This window comes from Hesperophylax consimilis, chromosome 23 (assembly GCF_061612785.1).
Source record: "Hesperophylax consimilis isolate HC1 chromosome 23, BYU_Hcon_1.0, whole genome shotgun sequence".
NCBI classification, from domain to species: domain Eukaryota; kingdom Metazoa; phylum Arthropoda; class Insecta; order Trichoptera; family Limnephilidae; genus Hesperophylax; species Hesperophylax consimilis.
The window spans coordinates 3,759,448-3,782,780 of record NC_142858.1 but is presented as its reverse complement, the minus strand read 5'-3'; the positions used below and the strand labels follow the sequence as shown (position 1 = coordinate 3,782,780).

Below are 23,333 nucleotides of genomic sequence, written 5' to 3'. Positions count from 1 at the left end.
GGACTTGGGTCAACCGCGCTAACAACTTGGCCAAATTCCGATTTGACAGGATCGACATTTATTTTTTATGCTGACTGCTATAATATATCCAATTTCAGGATGATGCGTATGCGTGATTGCCACCATAAGTTAAAAATAAAATAATAATACTTAGATAGTTTGTAATGCGCCATTTTTGTGCAAAATAACCTCAAGGGCGCTGTACAAATATATGATACATTTCTACAAATATCTATCTTATGACTAACTATAGAGTAGTCAAACTATCATCAATCAAAAGTTATAAAGAATTGTCATCGAAAAAATCTACCTATCGAGTTTCAGCTATTTTACTTAAAAAACCATTCGTAAATAACATTGCGACAAATATTTTGAATGGTGATACGTATTTAACGTTTTTCTTAATCTAAAAATAAATCGTTGGTTGGGCGCCCCTGTAGGTATTGATTGCGTGCTGCGCAGAAGGGATGCTAAATGGAATATATCCTGCGTACAACTACGCCACACGCTCTACTTGTTTATTTCTCGTCAAAGTTCAATGTTAATAATATTGCTGAATGTCGCATATTCGTATTAATCTATTCGATTGAAATTAATTGCCGGCTGTGTTCACATGCAACCTTCACTGGCTGGGTAGTTTAATGAAATAGTCTATACAATTACCAGATATTGCTGTTTACTATTACCAGATATTGTTGTTTACTATTATCAGATATTGCTGTTTACTATTAAACAGCAATATCTGGTAAACATTAATCATATTTGTAAAAATTCGTAATATAGAAATTTAAAATAAAATAATTTTGGATACATAGGCGGTAAGTGGTCAAGCTGGTGTCTAACAAAATGCATACCTTGACGTCTTTGTTAAGAGTTTCCTTTAAGGCGATGCCATACGTAGTAATGCAAAATCGTGTGTTTTTGGTTTGAAACTTTGGTCGCCTAGAAATGTTTCAGATGCTTTAATTAAATACTGCGAGTAGAATACATCTTGACCTTTGTAATAATCGAGTATTTTTTAGATAAGTGTTTTTATAAGCCCAGAAAAATTAATGTATAAAGCCTATGAAAACTGCTTTAAAGTTCAAAATCTCCTACTTACGAACCCATTTTCGGTTATGATTTTATTGTATAATGTGGAAAATTAAGTTATTTATAAAATGATCGAAATAAAATTAAATATTTATTACTGAACATCCACAGAATAAAATAAAAGGCACTTTTTGGCCATGTTTTTTTCTTGCATAAATCAAAACAGGCGGATGGTGTTAAGCGGGCATTTAAACCTTATCGCCATCTACCTAAGGGTCATTATTGATATCGGCTCAATTTAGAATATTACACGATGTAGTACATCGCCTCAAGGCTCCGTAGTAAGCGTTCATAGATGGTTTTAAAGGGAGACATGTAAATACGAATATTAGAGGGAGCGCGCTTATGTTAATAAAAACGATAGTAATTAAGCGAAAATTGTAAAATAATACAATAAAAATCTTAAGATAGATGCTTATGTTGTATTTAACGATTAACTGATTATTTTCATATCTATAACATATTATATATAAGTGCAAGGCTGATGTAAGCGCAATGAGTAAGATTAAGAAAGGGATGCTTAGATGGTTTGGGCATGTATAGCGAATGAGTAAAGAAAGGAGTGTAAAGAGAAAATGTGAGGCAAATACGAATGGTAGCAGAAGTCGGGACGCCCGAGGAAGACATGGCACGATCAAGTGAATCAGATACTCGAGTCGGGCCATGTCAAGAGTCATAATAATAAAAGAGTATGTATGAGACGATGTATGAATGTGAACGAGGCAAGAAGTGTGTGCCAAGACCGAGTTGTTTGGCGGTCCGTCCTCTCTGCCTACCCCTGCGGGGAAACGACGTGATGGTTAGTTAGTTAGTTAGTTATAACATATTAAATAATAGAACAAATAGTGTTTTCAATAATTTTCTAAGCTTCATTTGCGATTTTTTTTTCATCCAGGGCATGTCATATAATTATCGTTTCGGCATTACAAATGTATACATATTATTTTTAAAATAACGTATATTTTTTAGAAACTTAAAAACTTTTAAAGATAAATATGATATGATAAAAAGTGTTAAAGAGAAATATGTTATAAACCAGGAGAAATTCGGCCGGTTTAATTAAGCACCATTTCTGGAAGGAAAACTTAACATGTTAAAGAGAAATATGTTATAAACCAGTAGAAATTTGGCCGGTTTAATTTAGCACCATTTTTGGAAGGAAAACTGTGTCAAGGTATTGGTCGCTCTCTGAAATTAGGAAATGGAAAGTATGAAGTTTTATATTCATAAAAATTTAATTCATAAGTAGGTAGGTATACTTTTAGTGTTATTTATAACAATAATGGGATTCATCCATAGACATATGAATATTAGTAGACCTGCCCTAAGTGATTAAAAGCGTATTATCCCCACTCCCCATACCGGTTCCATTGGAGCCGGCTGTGCTCGCGTATGGCCTCAAGTGAAATTTGAAAACGTGACGTCATCATTCTTGTGCGAACTATGGTCGAGGCATCATCGGTTCATTTTACGAAATAACACGGCAAAATGTTGACTTGTGATATGAAAACTTGTAAAAATAGATGTGAAAAAGAGAATAAACCCAATTGTCGTATTACATTCCATAAGTAAGCATTATTTTACTTTATTTTAAGCTTATTCACACCGTATTATATGGATCAGTTTTAGAAACATATACTATCACATCACAATGTAGCGATTCTCAAGTGTGCTCATAGTTGTTTACTGGAGTAAGTAAATTATGAAACATTTGTAAAAGTGTCTTAACTAAATACTCTGAAACTAACTACGACTCTGCAAACAGAAGAAATTTACTTTGCCGAATTTGGACTTCGCAAATTTGTTCATAACGTGGCGAGTAATTTGCGCTCCCATGTAAAAATGTCTATTCATTCAAAAGCAGATTTTACTTTTAAGAACTAAATGGTGATATTATAATGCGAGATGCCTATTTACTGTCAGATTGATTTATTGACGAATCACAGTCAGCCTTACCCCCTTCGTTCTTCAACAGTTGATTTTACCCCTCGCCATTATCTTCTCGTCTATTAATTCCTATGTCTGTGGATTCATCAATGAAACATAGTTGCAAAGACTTGAAATAAGACACTCACGAATTGTTTTGTCTTTTTAAAAATACATATCAAAGGTACATGTAAGATCGGACTGATTTTCTCTTCAGTTCTTCTTGTTAGCCTTTCAATCTACCTAAACTTTCATTACCAATAAACTAACATGCAATCCCGATCTCATCTGACATTCATCTTATTGTAAAGACTTCACCTTTGCCAGTGGTTCCTCGCTATAGTTAACATTTACACGATTTAACTCAAGTATGAACTGTGCTCAGAGAATGTCAAAGTTGAGGAAATACTTTCAATTTTAATGAAAGAAAGAACTTTAGATGCGTTCCTTTCATTTCGGTTTATTGTATCTTAAATATTGACTTTCCATAATTTAGTGTCTATTAAGTGCCTATCATGTTACTAGAATCGTGATAACTATGGCACTAAATTCACAGTGCGAACTAAAACATCTGTAATAATTATTGTTCGAAGATGGCTGCTCGAAGAAAAAACATTGGTATTTATTTATTTCACATATACGGCACAACATGTGCCATTCACATACTACATACTGGTATGCTATGTTGTTATAATATTTACGTATGCAATACGTTTGTAATCGTGTGGACCATTTAGTGCTATAACGAAAGAAAGTACGTTAAAAATACTACAACGAATGATGTATTTTTGCAAGATGGCAAGCATAATATAATGGAATGCGGTTCGAGACTTAGACAAAAATCAATTTGGCTAGCTTTAGAGCGGACGAAATTCTCTTAGAAATATAAGAACGAGAAATGAATTACATTCTAAATAAATTTAAAGGTTGAGAAGACGAATGATTTCTGCAATCAAGAACACGGTTCGAGGCTTATAAATTTTATCAATAAAGTGGCAAGATCTTTGTAGGTTCTTATTAATTTCTTGAATAATTTAAGGCTCCTTAGTAAGCGTTCAAAGATGGTTTGAAAGGAAGATATACGAATGTTAGAGGAAGCGCGCTAATATGAAAAAAACCGAAAATAATTAAGCGAAATGTTGAAAATATTTAATAAAACACGACGTGTTCGAAATAGAGTAAAAATCCCTCCACAAACGCTTTATATATAAAATAAAATATTGGAATAAAAAAACTTAAAGAGTTAACGAGACACTTGTGATAAATCTGTACAAATTGGGTATGCGGAGGCTTAAGTAACTAGTAAAACCTCAAATGGTAATATTTAATCATTGAAGACAACATTAACGACTCATAAAAGAAAAAAGGTTCAGTCGGGTGTAGGAATTGATCCCAGGATCTCTTTCTTGCTGGGAAGTGCTTTGACCACTGAGCTAATTCGACCATATCAACTTACGTAATTTTAAACTGTTTCATACTTCGACCGAGAGCTACCAACCATCTTAATTTTCTTAACGCATATTTTTATCGGCTGCCATTTTATATATGATTTCAAGATTCTACCCGAACTAAATTAAATTTTGAGAGTCAGTAATATTGTCTTCAATGATAACATTAATTGATACTTCTTGATGGTGTGGCATCATTATGTTAAAATAAAATAACAACATTTGCTTATGGTGTAGGTACTTGGAATTCTGATGAACAGGTTTTGAAACAAGTCGCTTTTTTAAATTCAATAGCGGTGTAAACAAGCTTTTTATTTTATTAAATTAATAAAAAATACAAAATATTTTAATTCATTCTTGTAATTAACTAAGCACAATATTATGAGCACGGCTTGAGAAAAAAATGATAGATACAATTTGGCCAAATTTAGGACGGTATAAATTCACTTTGATAAAAACACACACTTAAACACAAGAACGAATAGTAAAATGAAAAATCATTGTAAAGATAGAGAAGAAAACAATTTTTTTAAATTATGAAACACGATAAAATTTACGAGCTCTGTTTGAGACTTGGATAAATTTTTTAAAAATTAAATAAATTTGGCAAGCTTTTGGGCTGCAAAAATTCACTTTAATTACTTAAATTCGATTATTTATAAATACAAGAATGAATAATATTTATATAATATCAGTTGAAAGAGTACAATTTTTTCAATAACAAAATCAGTTTGAAACGTGAAAGAAATCAAAACAATCTGACAAATGTGCCATAGAATTATTACATTACACTCCAAAAATACATAAAAACACAATAAAGGGCAATTACTAAGTAGTACATAAAAAACATTCATCAAATCAACTTCTAAAAAGTTTTTCTAAGTAAATAGTATAATTGTGTTGGTTCCATTCTAATGATATCTAGATCAAGTAAATGAATTATTAGTTGGGTTAGGTTAGGCTACTTACGATCTAGTTAGTAGTTAGTGCTATGTTCATTGGTTCAGGTTAATTCAGGTTAGGCTACTGGTAGTGATGCTCTAATATTTAGTGGAGTGGGTACCTCTGAAGTTGAGGAATGCGGCGATGATGAGCAGGTTGGCCAGCACGATGGCGGCACCCGTCACGCAGATGGCGGCGGATTGGGCCAAGGCTTGTGGCTCCACGCCCAGGCCCATGCCCGTGGACACGCTCGCCATGATACCCTGGAATCATTTTCACACATTTTAATACAGTTATACACTACACAACTTGTGATGTGCAACCGGGAATATTCTCCGACATATTTTAAATTCCCAAAAGTCGGCAACGGTTTTTTTTCGTCTTATTACGGTTTTTATTCTTTTGATGAAAATGTATTTTCAAGAGTTAATAACAACAGTAAAATTAGTTTTTTGATACCTTAAAAAATACGAAGATATTAAGTTTAAAAGGAAACTTGGGTAAAGCATCTTGTCTCGTGACTTCACACGAGATATGATGCATTACAAATCGAATGGCAGTGCTGCAATACCGCCACACATTTCCGTCTTACATTTTAACGGCTTATATCTTTGGTATTATTCGATTTTTCCAATTTTTTTCAAAAGTTCTGTGCTCAGCGTGCGTCCAGTTAATATGATACATTTGTAAATAACACAAAAACTAGTTATAAGAGACAATCTCTCGTGGATTTCACCATTTAGACGAAAATTCCCGCAAAATTCCATATGTCGGAAATTTTCCCGGGAATAATTTATTTATTTATTTAACGCCCAGAGGGCTTTTATATGTAGGTGGTACAATTCTGGTGACAGACAATTTTGAAACATGAGAAAGATACAATAAAAATAACATTACAGTATAAAATAATAGATGCAGGAGACAAAAATCAAAAAAACAATAACAAAAATTAAAAAATACAGCGATTTAACTGGTTTACAAAAATACAACTTCCTTTTAGGAATAGAGTTGAAATAAATCTTTAAATAAAGACAAGATGACCCCAAGTCACTAATAAAGATAATTTTTTAACTTTTGAAGTAAGCGCTAAAAAATAAAGAACCACACATTTTTTTGGACTAATCTTTAGTATACTACCAAAAACGCAATTTATAAGCCATTATTTGCATATAATGGCTTATACAGGGTGTCGAGGGGTAAAGTTCAATAAATTCGGTGGATGATTCTAAATGATTTTAAAAGTAGAAAAAATAAATGACTTTTTTCGTAATTCTTATGTTTTAAGGTTTTTTTAAGGTTAAAAAGTTGAATATTTGTTTGGGAAAATAATCGCGATAGTCGCGGGAATTTTCGTTAGTAAAATCTAATTTTGAAAAGCATGCAGAAGAATATGTATGTTCAGGCGTGATATCGTTGTAATAGTATCATTATAATATAATATATTATTAGCTGTTTATGTAACTGATATATCTCTGTATTATATTTGAAAAATATAGCTGACGTGTATCTATATTATGATTGTAAAATTACAAGTATTTATTGAACTGATGTGATATTTCAGTATGATGTTTTGTAAAAATTCAACATGTATTTGGTTGAATAAAAACAAAAACTGTCAAAAGTCACCGGAGATCCAAATACGTCTATTGGTTCAATTTTTGAAATAATAATCATTAAGGCAAAGTACTACGAAGTAATGTAAAGTCATGTGTTTTAGTTTTAAAAATTGATCACATTAAAATGTTTAAGGTGCTTTAATTAAATACTGCGAGTAGAACATATCTCATTAATAAACGAATTTTTTTCTGTGTATATATTAACCCAGATAATCAATCAAAGTATCAGGTCAATACAAAACTGATTTAAAGTTTTAGTAAACTCTTTAAAGTTACGGTTTTATTGTATAATGTGGAAAATTAATTTCTTTTTACAACTATCGTAAAACATTTAAATAGTTAAAAATTAAATATATTTGGGTACAACTGCTGACCCTGTACAAATCGCAAGTGCGCCCTACTGTCGAATTTGGCAGCCATCTCTGGTCCGGAGCCCCTAAATACCTGAAAAAAACCCTTGACTCTGTGCAAAAACGGGCGGTCCGTTTGATAGATTCCCCAATCTTAACAAACGGACTGCAATCTTTAGAGCACAGGCGTCAGGTAGGTATGCTGTCCTTGTTCTATCGGTATTACAATGGAAGATGCTCTGAGGAACTAGCGTCATTGATCCCTTCGGCACCGGTGCGTAGTCGGGATACACGCCAAACGCTTGCCCAACATTTGTACACGGTTGACATTTGTCACACGAGAACGGGTCGCTTCTACGATTCGTTCTTAAGTTCAACAGCTCGGCTGTGGAACGAACTGCCGGCCTCTGTGTTTCCTCCCTCCTACAACATGGGACTCTTCAAGACCCATGTTCACTCCTTCCTCTCCACAAATAGACCCTCCACACAGCATCCCCAAAGATGACATAGGCCCTGAGGGAAGTTATTTTCCTCAGGGCCTCCTGTGTGGAGTTAATATAATAAAAAAAAAGTTTTTTTTCTTGTATAAATAAAAACAGGCGGCTGGCATTAATTAGTAAGTAATGTAATTGTCAGCGGAACTATTCTAAATACGAGTATTACATGACTTGGAGTAATTTAAAGTATTTTTTCAAATGAAATAGGATATTAAAAAAAAACTAAGCGGAAAACTTAAAAACGCATGTGAAAGTCACTGTCACTTTGTTTCAGGCGTATTTGGAAGTAAACTTAGGGTTCAAGAACTTAGGTTCATTGTTTTCTGATTGTATGGCTTCTGTCGCTGCGCTCATAAATTTCCATATAATCGCGCTGCTTTTTTGCGGTCTTGAATTTAAAAATGACAATAAATTACAATCAAGCCAAAGTTACTGGAGTGAGATGTCTTCAATAAATTACACGACAATTTTCTTCTCGTTTCCTGGCCAAGTAGTTGTTAAATATTTAAAAAACGGTGTTTACATTTTGCTTCTTTAGTCAAATATTAATTTATGGTTTTAATAAAAAAAGTTATTCAATTCAATTTGCGGTTGGAGTTCTGCTCATCCGTAAAATATTGCATTATAAAAACAGAAACATATTCCATTTCTTCTCTAAAGATTTTATTTATTTAGTTTTCACATCAATTCCACGAAAGCCATTACCAAAATAGGTTTTGATTGTACGAGTACAACACGAACTTGTAATAGCTCAATCGATGCTCCGCCAATAAGTACGTCACAATGAGTTGACATTTTATGACTTGTCTACGAACAGGTTGCTTCGGAGAATTTGAACAATTCTTCAAATTTAAAGTTAATTTTCCTGTTCGTTAAAGATTTTTTTATTTTCTGTTATTATTTCAGTTCTGTAAAGCTGTAATGATATAATAACAGAACATAAATAGGACTTTCACAGAACTCAAAAACGAACAGTTCAAATTCTGCGAAACAACCCATCCTTAGTGTATCATAAGTTTTTATAATATCCTCCAATTGAAACCAACGTCACCACACATTTTTACCTTTTGCTTCTACCCCATTTAGCCCGCGCGCTGTCTCCATTACTCTTGCCTGACGTCGTATGTACATCGCTGTCTTATTTGATCAGAATAAAAATTAAATAATAAGAAGTTCCAGTTCTTTATTTGAATTTTTTGGAAAGATTGCTCAGACTTTTGAATCACGAACACAATTTGACTGTATTAATTTATTATTTTAAGGTATTGAATTTGATTGGATAGATTTCGGCAGTGAAAAGTATTTATTATACTGAAATGTATTATATATGCGTGTACTGATATGTATGTATACTGATATATATGTATTGATTTAATATTTTTTTATGATGTTTTGTATATTTTCGACACGCATTATGTTTGTAAAAGCCTTATAAGCATTAAATAAATACATAAGTAGCTATATGAAACCGACCTATCAGCTTTCCGGTTCAGATACTGGCTCCACTATCATAAATTTAGTCCCAACAGGTAATAAGTCATCATTTAAATGGGAGCCTAAGAAATTTACAAAACTCTGTGCCCGAAGATTTATAGTTTATTTTTCTCAGTTTGATCATATCACTAAAAATGTGTAATTTGAATGTTTTCATTCACAGTGATGTACTTGCAAAACGTCAATGAGAAAAAAGCACATTTATTGCTTGCGTCTACTTATTTTCAGTTGTTTTTAGTTAAAAACGGACAAAATCTAAAAAATTTACGGTTATCCGAAAAGTTTAAGTTACTTACAGTAAGTTAGGTACAGTGTTTGAGTAACTAGATTACCACAAGAAAATAATAATGCTGTATTTTCACAAACTATGATTACCGTTAAATATGTGCGGATGATTTTTAGTTTATTTTTCTGAATTTGATCGTTGCATTTAAAATGTGTGATTTTAATTTTTTCATTCACAATAATTATTGATTAAAATAAATAAAAAAAACGCACGGTTTGCGAAACTGTTTCTACGAGCTATAACGTCATTATTACTTAGCAAACGCTACTGGCTGTTAACATGGCTGTAACCAACGTTGGCCAGCGTGACGTCAACAACGCCATATTTGAACATGTCGTTTTGGGAGCAAACCAAAAAAGTTCACATTTAAAATCGTTATATTTATTGGTTAACATAAAAACAAAATAAATATACCTTCATTACTGTAACTTTACTCTTCATTTTCGGGAATAAAAACAATAAAAATACCCTATTAATCATATAATTTCGCATACTTGAATCCTTTGAAGAGTTTCAAAATATTTCGTGAAATCCTTCCACCTCTTAAATGAAATGCATCCCGCTTTTATACTTACAAAGTTTACTGGCATGGAAAGCACTTATACCAAGAATCCCTGCGATACGTTCACTAAATATTCCTTAAGAAGTGGAGTACACTTAACATTCAATATTAACGTCAAACAAATATGCACGTTAGAGGATCGTGAATTTGGTTATATTAAGATGCTGATATGTTGTAAGCAGTGAAATTATGCCACGTTTAAAGGCGACTAACGTTGAACTAAATCTTTGTGAAAACATGAAACATTGGGACAGGGCCACAATGTTTTTATATTCCGTGGTCGGTGGAAAACAAAAAGTGTTGTGGTACCGACCTATTTTTTTTGTTTTCCTCGATGTTTTGAAAAAGATTGATCGCTTGAGACCCGGCTTAAATCTTTGTTTTAAATCAGTTTTATCATTCATCGCTTTGGTGTAGAGTACGTAATATTTTAGATGTGCCAATTTGTATATTGCATATAAAACTTATTATGCTGGTTTTTTACATCCTATTGTTTAATTATTTAAAAACAAAATTAAAAATGGATATAAGACACGAATTAGACAGAACAACCAAAACAATAAATTAAAGACTGAAAAAAAACACTAAAGATTCATTTATATCATTTATTAGTTTTTTTATAATTAGCCAAAATTATATTAGTACTAAAATCTAATCGAGCAGAAGATTTTAAGTTCGATTTTCGATCGAACGGCTTTTTCAGGTCTGGGTCCTAGGAGTCGTAAGGTCCTACATAAATCTCTAAGGTACTAATTCGGATGGTGCAGAGAGCGCGTCTCTTTAATAATGCAGGCATTCATCAAAACTTACGTTCTACTAAAATAGAACCAAAGGACATAATGTCTTACAAATCCCTTTCGCTAAAACAACTTTTGGCCAGAGAAATTTTAGATATTTTGCAATAAGGCTACATAATGCTCTCCCACTAGCCATTAGACTGAACGAATTTTTTTGAAATATAAAACAGACATCAAGTCTTGGATCATCAGCCAAGACAGATCCAAGTTCAAAAATTTTATAAAAATCCCCTCATAAGTATGTACTCCAACTAGATGCTGATTAACCAATTTATTATTTATTATTATTATTAATTATTTTTTATCATTTCCAAAATGTCATTTAATATAATGAAATATTATATGTATCAAATTATGTATTAAATACGTCTGTCTCGACACAGGTTTATCCTAGTGAGACAGACATCGAAAAAAAACCTGTAAAAAAAAGTAAAAGTTCTGCCTACCATCCCCAGAGACAAGTACACATGACGAACTGGAAAATCACAGAGCTGGAAAAAAAATTAAGTAAATACCATTTAGAAATCGAACAGTCCAATTCCAGTAGATAGAATTTTACGGTGAAAATTCAAATTCTTACTTCTGCATACGTATGTCAACTGATCTTTACCTCGTTTCCTCACAGGAGTAGGCAGAGAGAATTAACCGCCACACATTACATGATCGCCTTCTATCTTCTTCTGTTATTTTGAACGTCTGACCTGACTGTTTTTTGGTAGAACGTTTTTGGACCGTGTTTGGTTCTCTTAATCGGTTTTAACTTTCGCGTCATATTATATTCTCCTGACACTTATTGTTCTGTTCTTACGCTCTATAAGTTGAAACCATCTAAGCTACACTTTTTTTGCCTTGTTCATTACTCTTATCTCAGTCCTTCTATACGATAATATGTGGTTTTGCCACACACTCGCCTCATGGATTTCTTTTGCGTATTATTAATCTACTATCATCCTTTCTCTGAGGTCTCATGCCTCACTACCATACATCAGGGTTGGCATCAGCTCTCCATTGTAGACTGCTAGCTTTGCTTCTTCCGACTACTTCTGTAGCGAATAAGTTAGTATGATAAAAAATGATTTTTTATCGTTCTCTGGTCTGCAACTGCGAACAGGACCGCTCGCCGGGGATGCCATAGCGCAGAAATTGAGAATGTTAGGAACCGACCCATATCCCACGTCAGCTTCTAAACCACTTTCTTAAATATATACATTCAAATACTGAAAGCGAATCCTTAACTTCTAAACACCAAGATTGACAATCTTGGTATCAAAGAAGGCATCGGTCTATTGTTAGAACACCATTCAGAATTGAAATATTTTTAGAAATGACCTTAGCCGTATTTGCTGACTAGATCTGAATAACGAGGTTCTTTCCCGCCTATCTTCCCCATATCTTTCCCATAGCCAAAAAACATAACTCAATTGAGGATGCCATTGTTTCAACGTAAAAATTATTAAAATAACCCAAACTAACATTATAAAAACCTACTTTGTGAATGTTTACTTAAACCCCCGACTTAAATAGTTGTCTCCATTAGATATTTAACTTGAAATCAAGTGTTTTTTAAAAACTTTTTACTTATTGCTACCATTGATCAAAGTGTCAAAAATTCGCACCGTTTGGGGCAGTGATTGCAATGCTAAACGCTTCAAATCAAACACATCACTGCATTCAGTTTATGAGCCGCCGATAGATTAAATATACCCCTCCCCGAATTCCACAGTATTTTAAAAAATGGAAAGCGAGTTTATAAGTGTTAGTATCACAACTAGCGTATTTGAATAACAACGTAATTTTTCAGCATATCATAACCAACCAGTACGTAATAAAATTATGATTATAATCGGCGTAACGCAAATCGCCAATATACTTTTTAATGTTTGTAAAAAACTAAGATGTACAGATTGAACTTAATTTTATATGAAAGTGTGACTCAATTCATAACATTCAAGAGAATACCAAATACGGCATTTCATAACCTTCTGTCAAACCATATTAATCGATAATTCACGAATATTATACAATATTTTCGTAATATTCCAAATTGAGTTACCAAAAACATCCATTCATCCAATATATCCGTTTATTCCCTTAAATAGAGAAAAGTAACCTCGGGTTTTTACTCTAAAAATTAATAAAATTTATTATGTCACCATTCACAACTATATACCAAAATGTTTCTGTTTAAAAAATACATTAAATCGTCATTAATTCGACTCCGTAACTCATTCCGGTGCAGAGATATTAGTAAATATTCCTCGGACGTCCCCCAAACCATTCAAACTTCTCTCTATACATTTCTTGCACTAATACGAACAACATATGAAATTTTCAGCGATGTCAATCGACTACTTTTCGAGTTTTGCGATCGCAAACATACGCAGACAAAATTTATAACTATTAAGAAAATTATTGACTAAAAAATTGTCGTTGGTAAGAAGTATTAATCTGAATGAGAAGAAAGCACGTTTTTTAAATTACTCAACTAGTCAAATACACAAAGATTGGGTACTTTAAAACATTTAACAATTATGTTAAGAATATATAATGTTTAATTCTATATTCAACTCCATTTTTCTTTCTATCCTTGCATAATATACTGAATAAAACTAAATCTTTGCGTCACTTTAGAATTTTTACTCAAGTAAATATGCCTTCTTAATAAATCTAAATCTATGTAACATTAATATTTTAGCACCGAAACAAGTAACAAAAAAGCATTTCACATATATTTTTTTAAACAGTTAAGAGTTAACGTTTTGGTTTTCTATGGCTTCTTTGTAAATTTCAATTAATTTGAATCATTTAAGTATGTTCACATGGTATTTTTTTTTTACATTTATTTAAAAAATATATATTTATTACTCGGTATTAAAAGGTGCTGCAATAAATAAATAATAGATCGGTTATTTACCTAACGGTAAATAATAAATGTGCGTACATTTATTGAATGGCATCAAGGTCGATTATCCGCTCGAATGTACCACAGAGCTTGTGGAATGCTTTCGTGTGAACAATGTCAGGTCATGACATTCAATATATCCGTAATCAGGTCATGACATTGTTATACTTGTTTTTAACCCAACCGCTAAAGTTTAAACCAAGTTTTATACTTTTAAAGTAAGTTTAACTGTTGTGTTACGCATGTGGCTTAATATTGTTATTTACTTACCAGTTTGTTGATTTTAGGATTCTGTTTGGGAGAATAAATGAGGTGTTCTCAGCTGAAACATTCTCACGTCAATGAAACGCTTTTGGGCGGATCGATTTCCGATTTTAAAAACTTCATGGACAAATTCATAATTTTTTTTTTAAATTATCAAAACTGTGAAAATAAATGTGTGAAAAAAACTGGTGATTTTAAGAATTTAATGTAATTTCATTTTCAAGGTTGTCGCCCGAAATGTGGCGTCAAGTTCCGTCAGTAGGTAGTCGCAAGTCACGTGCGGGGTGCGCGGCGAGAGACGGTTCACTTGGCTCGTGTGTTCCGCAGACTACCCCTGCCACCCTATACCCTAGTCCCCTAACGGTCGATGCCAGGGAGTACAGCGCATGCGCACCCCTTCCCCGGCCTCGGTCTTCAAAGCGCCAGCAGTTGCAACGCTTTCGCCAAATATTCCAACCAACTCCCTCTGTAACACACTCCCCCGATCATCCTACAAGTCCCTTCTCAGTTGGGGTCGCGAAGCTTAATTTTCCTCCAAAATTTCGCCAAACAATTTTGGCGGGAAGATGTATCCACTTTAGAGAAAGAATAAAAGCGCCTAATATAAACTTTAAGCCAGTGGAACTAAGTCAAATTAACTTTTCGACCACTTCTATTATATTTCTTATCAGTTGAAAGCAATATAGATCGAGTTTAGGAACTTTGTGAAATAAAGAGTAAGTTCTGCGTGACTCGTAGCGTAACAAGACAATGGTTTTATGTTATCACATGTCATGATGAGATTTTTACGCAGCATTGTTCCCTTTAGCTAACACTTTCGGTTAATTTCAACACAAGTTAAAGATTTAATGATTAAGTACTGACCACAAACAATGCTGGGAAATTTTCTTTTTCGGTAATTGCCGAAAGTGAAATTATGTTTTTTCGAAGAAAAACTCAACAATGTCTTATACGCGTAGATACCCAGTAAAATAGAAAACCACGCAGCGTTGTCTTTTCTGTCAAAGCCTTCCTACCTATTTAGTTCTAAATAAGGATCAGGCTTTGCGCCGACCTATATTATTTGAAATACGGTAGACATTCCAGAAAACTACCAAATTTTCAGGCAATAATACATAACTTATTGACATTGTTAAACTTTGGTGACATTTAAAATAAATCGAAAATATTTCAGTTTATTTAATCAATGCATGTTGTAATGAATTACGTTTTTTTTTAGTTTTGAAAATTTTAAATTCAGTATTTGTCAAGATACATTTTATATGAACGCACCATTTTACAGAATTTTTTAGAATATTCTTGAAATAAGTAGATTTGTGAATATTTTGATGTAAGTTTAAATAAGAAATAAATTATTAATGAGATAATAAATTTTATTAATTATTTTTAAATTTATTTAATAAAGCATTAAAAACTTGAAGAATATGTGGCCAACAAATTGTACATGTTATTAATTAGATTTTTATTATTTTTCTTTGGTTTTAAATTTAATTACGTACTATATACTGTATATTATTTAAATATAAAATAAATAAATTTGTGCGTAAATAAATAAATTATCCATGGCCTCTTCAAGACCGTATTTAAATCCCTTCATACAGCCCCTACCTTAACCCGCCTCCTGTGAGGTGCTAAACAATTGACTTGATCTTCACAACTTTATGTAATTTCTCATTGGTATTAAATCTAAAATTTGTTTGATAAATTTTATAAAAAAATAACACGAAAATTTAGGGACTAGTGAAGGAGCCGCGCTGGAGCGAAGGGACCCCAATTTTTCCAGGAAAAGGGGTAAAAATGAATAACGAATGTTGTGTATTACGACAAACAAATACCATGAACCGGCCCAATATTATTAGATAAACGTGATAACGCATTGTGTACTATCAATTGTATACTATTAATATTTCCACAACTTAAAAAAAAAAATTAAGCTAAGAAAAAATCGTTCAAAGAATCGAAGATAGCAGTTCACAATAGAGTGCTAGTACCTATACCCTGATGTTTGAAAGTGACACATGTAACTAACTGACAGAGAAAGGATGAAAGTAGAATTAATGCTGTAGAAATGAGGTCCCTGAGGGGTGTGTGTGGTAAAGCCGTGTATGACCGTGTGAAAAAATGTGGAGATCCGCAAAAAGTGCAAGGCGTAATGAGTAAGATCAAGAAAGGGACGCTTATATGGTTTGGGTTTTCTTCACTTTCGCTTTCGCTTTCTTCACTCATTCGCTTCACATAAGCGAATGAGTGAAGAAAGGAGTGAAAGGAGAAAATATGATGCAAATGTGAATGGTAGCAGAAGTCGGAGACGCCCGAGGAAGACATGGCACGACCAAGTGAATCAAATATTTGTGTCGGGCCATGTCAAGAGTCAACATAATTTATTTATTTATTTGTTTGTACACGCCCAATTAGGGCTTTTACATATGATACAATTATAATACATTTGATATAATCAGAGAGTAGAAGAGATAAAACAATTAAAAATGTACCGAGTATAAAAATATTAAGTTAAAAACAACAAACAGAGTAAACTATAGGATGCACATTTCTATAACTTTAGACATTGAAAATTATAAACATTACAAAGCTCAAGATAGACATACAGATTTAATAACAATGAATCTCAAAAAAATCAAGATAGACATACAGATTTAATAACAATGTTTTTATAGGCTGACAGACATTCAGTACCGTTGGTGTTCATGTTATATTTATTCCCTGCACTGTGCAGTCGGTTCATTACTGAATTTAATTCTGCTTTCGTACCTGCAATGTTACAATGGTAAGGTACCTTCTGACGAACCGTTCTACTAGGCAAATGAAAGTCAATCAGCCTTAGGAGTTCAGGGGAGTCAAAAATGTTATTAACAATTTTATAAAGAAAAAAGAGATCAGAACATATTCTTCTTTCTTTTAAAGTGGCAAGGCCCATGACTTTCAATAGTGAGGTGTAGTTAATGTTTTCAATGGGAATACCTAATCTATAATTTATGTTTCGTAAAAATTTATGTTGGATTCGCTCGATAGATTTTTCATGAACATTGTAAAATGGATTCCAAATGGTTGAGTTAAATTCTAAATGGCTTCTGACAATGGATGAATACAATATTTTTAAAGTTTTTAAATTTTTGAAATCTTTTGATGTTCTTAATATGAAACCCAACATTTGCATCGCTTTAGTGGTTATATTGTTAATGTGGGAGATAAATGTTAATTTGGTGTCAAATATTATCCCCAGGTCTTTTATTTCGGGTACAGATACTAAGACTTGATTATTCATACAGTATGTGAAAATCAATGGGTTTTTCTTCCAATAAAATTTCATGACTTGACACTTTTTTACATTAAGGGTTAATTTATTTCGGATACACCATTCAGAAAAGCTAATGAGATTTGATTGTAATAATAAGCAGTCATTAATATTGTCAATAATTCGGTAAATTTTCATATCATCTGCGAACATCAAAGTAAATACACGTTTAAATACATTTGTAACGTCATTTATAAATATGTTGAAAAGAATGGGTCCTAGATGTGATCCCTGGGGCACGCCGCTTGTAGCTGTAAAGGTGTAGGACAGTTGACCTTTAATGCAGACAGTAAGCTCTCGATTAAACAGATAATTCTTAAACCAGGATAGTACGTTACCGGTTATGCCAATTTTCGCCAGCTTGTTAACAAGAATTTTATGGCAAACCTTATCAAACGCTTTGCTGAAATCAGTATATATAGAATCGACTTGTTGTCTATTAGCAAGTGCATTTGTTATATAATTTTCGTACAGGGATAGATTGGTTAAGGTTGATCTGTTTGAAACAAAACCATCTTGGCAAGTTGTAATGATGGATTTCACGCTGGGGTTTATCTCTAGAAGAATTAATTTTTCAAAAATCTTGGGTATTGATGATTGGATACAAATTGGACGATAATTTTCAATTGCAGATTTATCCCCGCATTTAAATATTGGAGTTAAGTAACTTTTTTTCCAAAGTTTTGGGAAATTTCCCGTTGACAGAGACTTATTAAATAATATGAACAACGGAATGGATAAGCTGTCTGCACAGTTTTTAATCAAGATGGGTGGAATTTGATCCGGCCCGGAACTTAATTTTGGTTCAAGTGTTTTAAGGTAATTTGTAATGTCGGTGATGTTAATATTAATATTTGATAATTGCAAGTTTATATCAGAATTAAATTCAGGAATTTGTTCATCTGAAATGTCAGGTTCAAACGCATCTTTAAAGAAATCGGCAAACATGTCAACAATTTCTTTTATGTTGCTAGAACTCCTTTGTTTATGATTCATAGTTCCGGGGATCCCGACTTCATTTTTTTCATAGACTTTACGTGTTTCCAGAAATGTTTTACATCATGATTTATAGTATTTTCCACTTCCATTATATATTTTTTATAACAATTTTTAGACAAATTTTTGCAAACTTTCCTGACACTTTTAAATTTAATATTATTAGGTACAGATCTATGTTCTTTATAGATTTTATGAGATTCTTTTTTACAATTTATCAAGTGAATTAATTCCTTAGTGAACCATATTGGATACGTTGATTCTTTATGTTGGGTAAGAGGAATATTATTTGAAATTACATTATTGAGTTGCGAGTAAAAATAGTCAGTATTGAAATCAATATCACCGTCATTTAGACTTGTCCAGTCAATGTTAGACAGTACCTCATTAACTTTATTGTAATCTGCGTTTTTAAAATTATAACAAATTCTTGAGATTTTAAGATTATCATTTCCAGTGTAGGGTATAGAAACTATAAGTGTAGGATGGTGTTTATCTATAGGGACAATGAACTCAGGAGATTCGTAAACATTTACATTATCTTCATTTGAGAATATCAAGTCGAGAATGCGATTGTTAACATTAGGTACATTATTAAATTGAGAAAGATTTAAATAAGAACACATATCCAGAATATCCCTTTCACAATCAGAAATTGGCGAGTAATTAGGATCATTAAACTTACAATTCGGTAGGTTGTAATCACCACAGACAATTATTTTGTGTGTTGGATATTTTGTTTTTACATACTCGACGTCCTCACAGTGATTTTTGTATATCGACAGGTCCGAGTTGGGAGGAATATATACACTGCCAATAATAGTTTTACATGATTTTCCGCTTAATAGTACAAATATTTGCTCGACATCATAATTTTTATGTTTAATCAATTTAGAGTTAGTGCTTTTATTTACTGCTATTAAGACGCCCCCTCCTCTTGATAATATTAGGGTATGTATGAGATGATCAGCTAATCTTTTGATTTCGTTGAAACCATTCTTCAAATTGACATATGATTGATACAATCTATTATCGGGACACAGCTATTGCAACATGCACCGCCAATTTCGTTCTCCTGGTAAATATGCTCGATATCTGACCCTGACAGAATATGCCCCATAACAGCCTGGCAGTGATTTAAAATTTCCATGATCAAAGCAACCAGTTGGAGTCACCCATATCAGTAGTGCAATATTCGATAAAGTTAAGTACCTATTAATATTGGTATAAAAGGATCGATGGAATATTTATTCAATGTTTGTTCGTTAATACTTTTAATTAATTAAGCGAGGACAATGGGTAATTTGAATGTCATATGATATAACCGCAAATAAAATGCTGTTATTTATGAAGTTGAAGGTTAAAATTTCGAAGGAATTAACACTTTCAGACCATGTGCACATTTTTTTTACTATTATTGGTCTCTTTTAAAATGTCGCCAAATTCTGATCGGGTTGGACAGTCACAGTCCTTCCCAAATCTGAAATAACGGGCTCCATTCTACAAATTACCCAACAATCAACCCGCACTAACATCAAGCCACTTTACAATAAAGACACCCACACCCACAGTACTTATTTATTTAAATACAAACAGCACAACATGTGCCATTAATATAAAGAAAAAAAGTACAAGGTATAAAGTATAGAGCACAAAGTTTAAAATATAATATTCGGTATAAAATGTAAAGGTTAAATATAAAGTTAAATATTATGTGTAAAGTATAATGTACGGTGTAATGTTAAATATAAAAAGTAGAGTTATTTGTAAAGAATTAATTTAAATTACAAAAGGAAAGATTTTTTAAAAATTATGATTTAGAAGAATTATTTGTCAACTACGCCAAACATAAATGATTATCAATTGTCAAAGAAACGATAATGTAAACAATAATGTATGCTTAATTACTTATCTATTGATACTGCATCTTTTATTCAATACTCGGAATAACAATAAAATTCGCATTCCACTAACACAACTAACAACATAACCTCCCTTTTTCTATTTTTGCACTGTTTTGTATGTGAAACTTTTAATTTTGATATACAGATACCAATGTAAAATTGTACCTATTAACTCTCACCTATGCATTGTAAGTTCCTCACATCCTACAATGATTTTTGTAACTCAACGGGATCGCCCAAGCAAAAAACAACAAATTTGAAAAATAATAATTTGAACTACAAAAATGCACATGTCAAACAAAATTATATTATTATTAGTTTTTATTAATATAAAACAGTTTTGGTACTTACTTTATCGCTTGTCTGTTATGATTTACCCTCACTTAACGAAAGTTAATATATTTTTTAATTAATTTAATACATTTCCTTTTTACGAATAACGAAGAAATACAAAGGAATATTTCATTTTAATCACTCATGCACCTACAACCGAAATTAGTAGCACCGGCAATAAATTTTATGAGCTAATATATGCAGGAATTGGAAGGAGAAGAGAAGGGTATATATACAAATAATAATTATTAAGGTTTAAGTTTATGTTCACATTTTGTGTGTTAGAAGATTAAACTAATTTATGAATTAAAGTATTGGAAATATTAACACACCGTCAATTTATTTCACTTGGTATAAATAACATAACAATTTACCAAAATATATTTACGTCATTGAAGAAGAAGATAATACTAATAAATCTAAACAAAACATGAAACAGACTCAGAAAAATAAAAAGAGAACGGTTAAAACTAGGAATCGAACTCAGGATTTCTTGTCTTACTGGGACATGCGTCTTAACCAACTTGACCATTAGGACCCATTTATTAAACTATTTTAATGTAATTAATTAAAACAAATTTTCTGTGTCTTGTTCTGTTTCATGTTTCGGTTAGATTCATTAGTATTGTCTTCTTCTTAATGATATATTACATTGATGGGTGCAACCTTCACAAAAAGTTGCTCCTACATATTTATGTATTTTGGTATTCTATATATGCTACCTTTAAGTAACGACATATTTTAGATTGAAACGAAACTAGTTGATTCAAAAATTATCTATCTTGAAAATTATAATTTATCTTGAACATCTTAAGTTTACGAATCTTTGAGAATAGAAAAAAAACTTAATAAAACCGCAACCACATGGGAACCTTATCCTTGGTTTGGTTATCAACATTCCATTGCGAAGCCACAATTTTAGAGATATCCACCGTAACCACATAGCAACCTTATCTTGGGTTTGGTTATCAACACTCCATTAAAAAGCCACAATTTTAGAGATACCTACCTATATAAATCTTATCTTTGGTTTGGTTATCAACACTCCATCACGAAGCCACGACCTTAGAGATCCCACCGCAACCACAATGAAACCTTATCTTTAGTTTGGTTATCAACACTCCATTACAAAGCTACAATTATAACACCTACCGCAACCACATAGAAACTTCATCTTCGGTTTGGTTATCAACACTCCATTACGAAGCCACAATTTTAAGAATCTGCCAAAAATTATGGAATTCCATGTGAATTTCGACAAATTAATGCAAGTTATACGATTCATTTTAAAATACGATTTACGAATTCTTGCTTTATAAAGCCATCGTATTTGTTAAATGTCGGTCGGTGTAAATTTGGCACAGTTGAAAGTCACCTCCCGAGCCTAAACGTTTTCCAGGAATTTTCTGCGGGGATTTCTTTTTACTACTACTACTAATGAGTATTAAAAAACACAAGAAATTTCGCAAGACGAATGAATTAACTATTCATGCTGTAGCGTAGCGTTAAAAGAATTTATAGATTATCTCTGTTTTTAGGCAGTTTAAAATGCATAAGCCCGTATTTATACTTTATATTTGAGAGCTTAGCTAGTTTCTAACTGATTTACACGTATTCTATGGATTAGGTAAAATGATCATTTATTCAACAGCCGATCTCGCAGTTACCACGTATTTGAATTTTGATTCTGTCTAGAAAATTCCGTTTCACTTAGAAATAACGTAATTAACTGGAGACGACCGGCTTTTTGCGGTTGTACACAGCAGTGTTGTCTAGGGAAATTTCCCTAGATCTAGGGGAGAAAATTTTTTAGGGAAAAGCACAAAAATATAGGACAATTCTGAAACGGTGACTATATAAGGTCAAAATTCTGAGAAAAAATCAAATATTCTATACGCGACATGATGACACAATATGATTGTAACAAAATAATTTTGAATTTAGATTGAAACACAATTCTTTTGTAAACCAACACCATAGAATAAATAATAACACAATAAGTTGTCGTAATCCGTGGTTAGTGTAAGTGAGACGGAGCGCAGGGCTATTGGGCTAAATGGAACATTAGTTTCCATTCAAATTTGTAGGGAAAGCACTTCCAGTGTTATTACACAGATTTACTCATTAAAAACATAGTTCATCTCTGAAACTGAAATTTTTGTTGTTATTCTGTGTTTTTATTTATTTATTATTATTTTTTTCTTTCTTTTAGTATCTTCACAGAAATCTGCGAACACACAAGATTTTGATGGCCAAAAGCGTAGTTATTTATTTTTGGATTATTATGCCGTGTTACGCTACCTTCTTTAGAAAAACGTTTCGGACAGCATTAGCGTACCCATCATCACACATCTGCCCTGATGATGGACACTGCAATGCTGTCCGAAACTTTGGCTAAAGAAGGAGGTAGCTGAATATGGCGTAATACCCCAAAAATAAATCACTGTAATGTGAGAATTGATATTTATTGTACACTGATATTTTCTTCATGATTGGCGTATTTTACAGAATCAATCAAATTTATTTATGACAGACTGATTGAATTAGAATATATTGTTGTTTAATAGTTTAGTAAGGCCCAGATTTTAAGAGCAATAATTTAAAAGTCAAC

At 32.3% G+C, this 23,333-nt stretch overlaps 1 protein-coding gene across 1 annotated transcript in view; it reads right to left on the bottom strand.

Moving 5' to 3' along the window:
• DopEcR (G-protein coupled receptor DopEcR) overlaps positions 1-14,471 on the bottom strand; it is a 34,440-nt gene extending 19,969 nt beyond the window's left edge. The window contains exons 1-2 of the mRNA XM_089646175.1: positions 14,183-14,471; positions 5,530-5,671 (exon numbers count right to left, since the gene is read on the bottom strand). Coding sequence (XP_089502301.1) covers positions 5,530-5,665 — 136 coding nt within the window. The 5' untranslated portion in view covers positions 5,666-5,671; positions 14,183-14,471. The remainder of the gene's footprint in view (positions 1-5,529; positions 5,672-14,182) is intronic.
• Positions 14,472-23,333: the final 8,862 nt, after the last annotated feature.